The 7,141-nt window shown below is 45.9% G+C and overlaps 1 protein-coding gene across 1 annotated transcript in view; it reads left to right on the top strand.

The window, feature by feature from the left end:
• Positions 1-5,991: 5,991 nt before the first annotated feature.
• NELFA (negative elongation factor complex member A) overlaps positions 5,992-7,141 on the top strand; it is a 21,903-nt gene continuing 20,753 nt past the window's right edge. The window contains exons 1-2 of the mRNA XM_006893604.1: positions 5,992-6,009; positions 6,768-6,977. Coding sequence (XP_006893666.1) covers positions 6,768-6,977 — 210 coding nt within the window. The 5' untranslated portion in view covers positions 5,992-6,009. The remainder of the gene's footprint in view (positions 6,010-6,767; positions 6,978-7,141) is intronic.

The following is a 7,141-nucleotide window of genomic DNA, read 5'->3' as shown; positions in this document are numbered from 1 at the left end:
TCTTGACACTAGGCCACCAGAGCTCCCTTGTCCCATACTTTTGACCACTCTATCCAAGACCCTCCACTGCGCTTATATATATAATTGTGACTTTTAACAAAAGTTTATAGAAAGCTTGGGTTTCATCCATTCATTGTTGTACCTTTCCTCCCTCCTCCTTCCTTGCCCCTCCCCAACTTTGCAATGCACCCCTTGTTCCAGATTGTTGTCATACTTATAACACCTGTACATATATTCCTTTCAGACAGTCCTTTCCCTTATCTGTTCCAATACAGTGTTCAGTATCTATCAACGTCCCATGTCAGTCCTACTTTATAACAACGTTATGCAGTATTTATCCTTTTATGACTGAGATATTTCCCTCACATAATATCTTCCAGGTTCACCCATGTTGTATATATAATGTTTTATGAGTTCATTTTTTTCAGTGCTGCATGGTAATCCATTGTGTGAATGGACTGTAGTTTTTCTATGCATTTGTTTATTGGTTGCTTCCATCTCTTTGCTAGTGTGAATAACGCAGTAATAAACATGGGTGTGCATATATCTGTTTGGGTGTCAGTTCTGGTTTCTTAAGGGTATATTCCTAATGGTGGAATTTCTGGGTCAAATGGTATTTCTATTTCCAGCTTTTTGAGAAAGTGACAGACGACCATCTATAGTGCCATTTTACACTCCCACCAGCAGTGAATAAAGATTCCAGTCTCTCCACAACCTCGCCAGCATTTGTTGTGTGCTGCACCGCTGAACTTTGTTATTGTTGTTGGGACGAGATGATAACGCATAGTTGTTTTTATTTGCATCTCTCTGAAAGCTGGGGATTTTGAACATTTCTTCATGAGTTTGTTTGCCATTTGAAAGTTTTCTTTGGTAAAGTGTCTATCATATCTTCTGCTCATTTTACGATTGGGCTGTTTACCATTTTCTTGGTGAGGTGCTTGGCTCCACGATCCAACATTCTGGGTACCAGCAACCAGGAAATCAAAAGAGGAATTGCATTGGGAAAGTCAGCTGTCAGAGACCTTCCCAGAGTACTGAAGAGCAACGATGTCAATCTGGAGACTAAGGTGTGCCTGACCTAGGCCATGGTCTTTGCAATTATTTTCCATGAATCAGAAAGCTGGAAAATGACTAGAGCTGACAGAAGGAGAATTGATGCCTTTGAGCTGTGGTGCTGGAGAAGAGTATTGAATATACCATGGACTGCTAGGAAAACAAACAGGTTCATCTGAAAAAGGATGAAATGAGGCTGCTCCTTGGAGGCAAGGATTCTGAAGCTGCATCTGACATACTTTGGACATGATGCAAGGAGGGACCAGTCCTTGGAGAGGGATGTCATGCTTAGGAGGGTGGAGGGACAGCGCAGGAGGGGAAGAAGACACTGGATGAGATAGATTCAGTGACTGTGGTAATGAGTGTAGGTGTGTCAGAGTCAGAGACAATGAGATTGGCTGATAGAACAGGGTTCATTGCTGTTATACATAGGGTTGCTATGAGTTCCAAGTGACTCAATGGCACATAACTACCATTGAGTCAGAGCTGACCCTCCACTGGGTTTTCATAAGCAGTTTAAGTGCACAGGAAATTGCCCATTTTTCTCCCACGGTGTAGCTGGCGGATTTGAACTGTGTGCCTTTGGCATTGCAGCTCAGCTCCTTACCACTAGGCTACCAGAGTTCTGTTGCAAAGGGTAAAAATTGCTTTATTAACCTTTTTATTTCAGTTAGTTCTGTTGTGACATTGTCCCTTTCATCTTATTCTGATTATTTTTGTCTTTTCTTTCTTTTTCCCTTGTTAGCTTTGCTAGTGGTTTATCTTTTTTTACAAATCTTTTGGAAGAACCAGTTTCTGGTGTGATTAATAATTTTAGTGTCTTCTATGCCATTTATTTCTGCCCTAGTTTTTATAATTTCCTTTCTTCTAGGTGCTGCCAGGTTTTCTTGCTGTTCTTTTTCTACTTGTTGGAGATGTTGGGTTAAATAATCAATTCTCATTCTTTCTTCCCTTTTGATGTACTTGCTTATTGCTGTGAATTAACTTCAAAGTACTACTTTGGCTATTTTCTGGAGATTTTGGTAAGTTGTATTTTCATTCCCGTTTGTTTCAAGAAACTTGTTTTATTTCTTCTCTTACCCACTCGTGTTCAAGCAGGGTGTTATTTAGCTTCCAGGTATTTGGTTTTATGTCTTTTATCCTCTTGTTATTGATTCCTAATTTTGTAGTATTGTTGTCTAAGCAAATGCTTTGTATTATTTCAATGGCCTTTTTAATTTATTGACACTTACTTTGTGACCTAAAATATGATCTATCCTGAGAATGTTCCATGCATGTTGGAGAAGGTGGTATACTGAGCTTTTTAGAGATGCATTAACTTATCTATCTATCTATCTATCCATCTAAAATTTATATATACACACACACATACACATATATGAGATCAAGTTGGTTGATTGTGTGGTTTAATTTTTCAGCGTCTTTGCTAAGTTTCTTTCTGGTAGTCCTATCTTGAGAGTGGTGTGTTGAAGTCTTCTACTACTATCATAGTGTTGTCTATTTCTTTTATTGTTAACATTTGCTTTCTGTATTTTGTGGCTCTAGAATTTGGTGCATAGATTTATTATGGTTCTGTCCTTTTGTTCTATTGACCCTTTAAGCATTCTTTAGTGACCTTCCTTGTCCTTTGTGATGGTTTTTACACTGAAATCTATTTTATCACAGATTACTATTGCTACTCCTGCTTTTCTATAGTTGCTTGATATATTTTTTCCATCTTTTTCTCTTTTAGTCTTTTTTTTATCTTCACTTTTCAAGTGTGTCTCTTGTACACAGCATTATTGATAAGTTTCTGAGTCTTTTTATCCCGTCTTTTTCTTTTTGCTGGTGCACTGAAACCATTAACATTCGGTTTAATTATTGAGAGGCAAGGTTTTATTGAGATCATTTTATTGGGTTATTTTTGATGTTGTTGCTGATTAATTTGATCCATACATCCCCCGCCCGGGGCATCTCTATAAGAAGGATTTCCTTCAGTATTTCTTGCAACATTGGTCTTGTTTTTACAAACTCTCTTAGTTTCTGCTTTTCTGAGAATCATGTTTGATGGACAGTTTTGCTAGGTACAGTATTTTTCATTGACAGTTGTGTTCGATATATGTCATTCCTCTGTCTTTTTGCTCACATTGTTTCTGCTGAAAATTTGGCACTTGGTCTAATTTGCCCTCCTTCATAGGTTAATGTTAATTTCTTCCTAGCTGCTTTCAGAATTCTCTCGTCTTTGATTCTGGTGAATCTGACTATGATATGCCTTGGTGTTTTTCTTTCGCGGCCTGTTCTATACAGGGTTCGCTCGGCTTCTTGTGTGTATATTCTCTCATTCTTCGTTATATCTGGAAAGTTTTCCTGGAAAGTAACCCTTCCACAGTTTTCTCAGTGCCTTTTCTTCTTCTTCTTCCTGTTCTGGAATTCCAATTGCTCTGGAATTCCAATTGTTTTTGTTTACAATCTTGAGTCAGAACCTACTCATAGTTGACCCTCCAGCAGGTTTTCAGAGGCAGTTAATCACACAGGAAGAGACTGCCCATCTCTACTGCTGTGGAGTAGCTGGTGGATTTGCACCACATGCACTTGGGATTGCAGTGCAGCTTCTTACCACTAGACCAATGGTGTTCCACGTTATTCTTTGTTTTCTTGATTTTCTTTCCTTTTTGATTCTGTCTTTTGCTCTGCACTGTCTTTCAGCATGGTCAGTGTGGTGGCTGGGCACCACCTAGTTCTCTGGCCTCAGGGTTGTGGAGGTTGAGATTTGCATGGTCCATTAGTTCTTTGGAATGGCTGCTTTTATGCATATTGGCCTAGGTTTTTGTTTCGTTTTTTGCCAGGCCTCTTGTGTAGCTTGGGCTTCATTGGCTACTGGTCATTTTGTTTGGTTCAGTGATTCTGTTTTCTTATCATTGCAGAGATGAGGGTTTACAACACAATGACAGCAATTCATAAGAAAGAGAACAGTTCCATAATGCTGTGAATTGTGACCCAAAAGAGTTGATTTGGAGGGACATAGTTCAATCCATAACACTGGTGGCAAAGCTTATAGCGTCACAGCAACACACAAGCCCTCCAAGTACATCAAGCTGACAGACAGCTGAGTGGTGGTTTTGTAAAGATTTTGGCAAAAAAAATAAATATAAATCCTTATAAAGCTTAGCTATAGTCTGCGTGACTTAGTTTTCAATCTGTACACAGAACAGATTATTCAAAAGGCTAGACTGTATCACGAGGAATGTGGTATCAGCATTAGAGGAAGACTCATCAACAACCTGCATCATGCAGATGGTACAACCTTGCTTACCAAAACTGTGGAGGATCTGAAGCATTTGCAGCAAAAGGTCAAGGACTGTAGTTTACAATACGGATTAAAGCTCAACATCAAGAGAACAAAGATTTTTATCACTGGGCCAGTTGGCAGCACTATGATGGATGGAGAAGAGATTGAGGTTATTAACAGTTACAGCTTGGTTGGCTCCACAATTAACACTTAAAGCACTAGCCAAAATAAATCAAAACCAGTCAGGAAATCAAAAGCTAATTGTATCAGGTAAATGTGCTGTCAGGGACCTCTCCAGAGTGTTGAAGAGCAAAGATGTCAATCTAGAGACTAAGGTGCACCTAATCCAAGGCCATGTCTTCACAATTACTTGCTATGAATGAGAGAGCTGGACAATGACCAAGTATGACAGAAGAATTTATGCCTTTGAGTTGTGGTGCTGGAGAAGAGTACTGAGTATACCATGGATTGCCAAGAAAACTAACACATCTGTCCTGGAGAGGGAGAAACCAAGCTGCTCCTTGGAGGCAAGGGTTTTGGGCATGTAACCAGGATGGACCAGTCTTTGGAGAGAAGCATCATGCTTGGAACTTTGGAGAGGCAATGCAGGAGAGGAAGACCCCAGATGAGATGGAGTGACACAAAAATTGGGCTAATTAGGGTAGGTTTGTCAGAGACAGTAAGGTTGGCTCAGGAGAAAGCAGGGTTTAGAGGGTCACTATGAGTTGTACTAAACTTGATGGCACATTACAACAATATACTCTGTGTAACATGTGGGTCCCTATGAGTTGGAATGGACTCAATGTCATTCATAGGAAATTTTGTCCCGACCAACCTGACAGGACCCAGACTTGAAGACCCTCCAGTGAGCTTTGAGAGGCAATTAATTACACAGGATGCTAACCTCTCTGTACCTGAGGTGCTAAAATAAGCCTTCCTCCTCCTCCCCACACATCCTGGGGTCTCTATGACAGCAAATGACTATGGGAGAAGTGGGCAGAGGTAGATCTGACATGGTGATCTGGGCAGATGGTGTGCTGGGGCAGGGGAGGCACTGAGAGGCTCGAGCTGGCTTTAGCGGCATGGCAGCAATCTGTGACCACTAGGGAATGTCACTAGGTTTCTGGTGTTGGTCTCTTTTCTCCCCTTCACAACTCATGAGTAGCAGATGGAAACCTTGTCTTTCTCTGCACTGTTCTGCATCTTGGCCGGGCTCAAGCCCAGTGCTGCAGTCTGACACAGCAGGCGGTCAGGTTTGTTGTGATGAATAAAATGAATGTGCACTGGAAGAGATGCAAGCTGGACTTCGGTGAAGATTCTCGTTGGCAAAGATTTTAAGTACTTTCCCGTCCCAGCAAGCCTCCACATCGTGGCATCTCCCGGCCCCTTTTCCACTCTGCTTTCTCCCACAAGCTGACCGTGGTCTTGGGCTCTGGGCCCCAGAATGCCAGGCATCAAGGGGTCTCAAAGAAACAAGCGAAAATAAATGGTCAGCAGGCCCAGATGGGCCGGAGGAGGGGGGTATCCAGCTGGGCTAGATATAGCGTCCAGCGGGACCTGGGTGTCCATGTTTCCTGACTCTCCCATCAGTAACCATTGCTCAGCACTGTTCAGGGAAATGAAACCAGTTCCTGCTCATCGTGACCTACAGGGCAGAGCGGAACCAGCGTAGGTCTTTGTCCCGTAGAGCGGCCGGCGACCTAAACGTAGGTCTTTCCCTTAGCAACAGAACGCTTAATTCACTGTGCCACCGGGTCTCTTTGCAGAATGGCTGGGCCGCTGAGGATCCCACAACGAGAGCTGGGCAGGAGGTCCTGCCAGAACACTGACAACCACGGTCAGCAGGGGGAGAAAATTCGAGATCCGAGTGACAAGGCAATAAGGGCGGGACGGAGAGGGTGCGGGGTGGAGGGGTCGCGGCTCCGACCACACCGAGCACGTGGCCCTCATGGCTTTGCAGGCAGGTTTGGGAGGTGGGTCCGAGAATTAAATATCAGGAGACGGGCACCCGGGATAGGAAACGAGGACCTCCCCGAGCACTTCCAGCCCCGTCCGGTGGAACCGCTCCCGGTACAGACCCGCGCAGTTCCCCCCAGCCAGGACTGCGCACGCGCACATCACAGACACGCGACGCTGTCTCTTACGTCATCAGTCCTGGCCCGCCGGCGTGTCGGACATGGGCGCCGCCATGATGTGTTACGGAACCCAGTGAGGCTCCGCACGCGCCGCTCAGGCGCCCCGGCACCGCCAGGAAGGTTCCTGACCACGCCGTCACCACCAGAACACGTCCTCTCTCGGGGCTCCACCCCGCGGGGCGGGAGATGCCCGCGATGCGGCTGCGGCCCGCGGGCCCCACGGGCGCCGCCATGCTGCGGGGTCCTCGCGGCGGCGCGTAGGTGTCTCGCGAGGTGCCTGCTCCGCGGCGCCTGGCCCCGCCCCCCGCAAGATGGCGTCCATGCGGGAGAGTGACACCGGCCTGTGGCTCCACAACAAGCTGGGGGCCACCGACGAGCTGTGGGCGCCGCCGAGCATCGCGTCCCTGCTCACCGCCGCCGTCATCGACAACATCCGCCTCTGCTTCCACGGCCTCTCGTCGGCCGTGAAACTCAAGCTGCTGCTCGGGACCCTCCACCTCCCGCGCCGCACGGTGGACGAGGTGAGGCGGCTGGCGGGGCCGGAGGGGCGGAGTGGAGGCGCGCACGGGGCTGGGGCGAGCGGGCGCCGCGGGTCCCAGCTGTCCACTCGGTGCCCGCTCTTCCCTCCCGCGGCCTCACCCCCTTCTGATTCTCCGCCTCCCCGACTCTCCCCCACCCCGTCCCC

The sequence above is a fragment of the Elephantulus edwardii genome, unplaced genomic scaffold, assembly GCF_000299155.1.
Source record: "Elephantulus edwardii isolate Elephantulus edwardi_28Jun2011 unplaced genomic scaffold, EleEdw1.0 scaffold00129, whole genome shotgun sequence".
In the NCBI taxonomy this organism is placed as follows: domain Eukaryota; kingdom Metazoa; phylum Chordata; class Mammalia; order Macroscelidea; family Macroscelididae; genus Elephantulus; species Elephantulus edwardii.
Note: the sequence above shows the minus strand (reverse complement) of the source record. Positions and strands in the feature narration are given on the sequence as shown.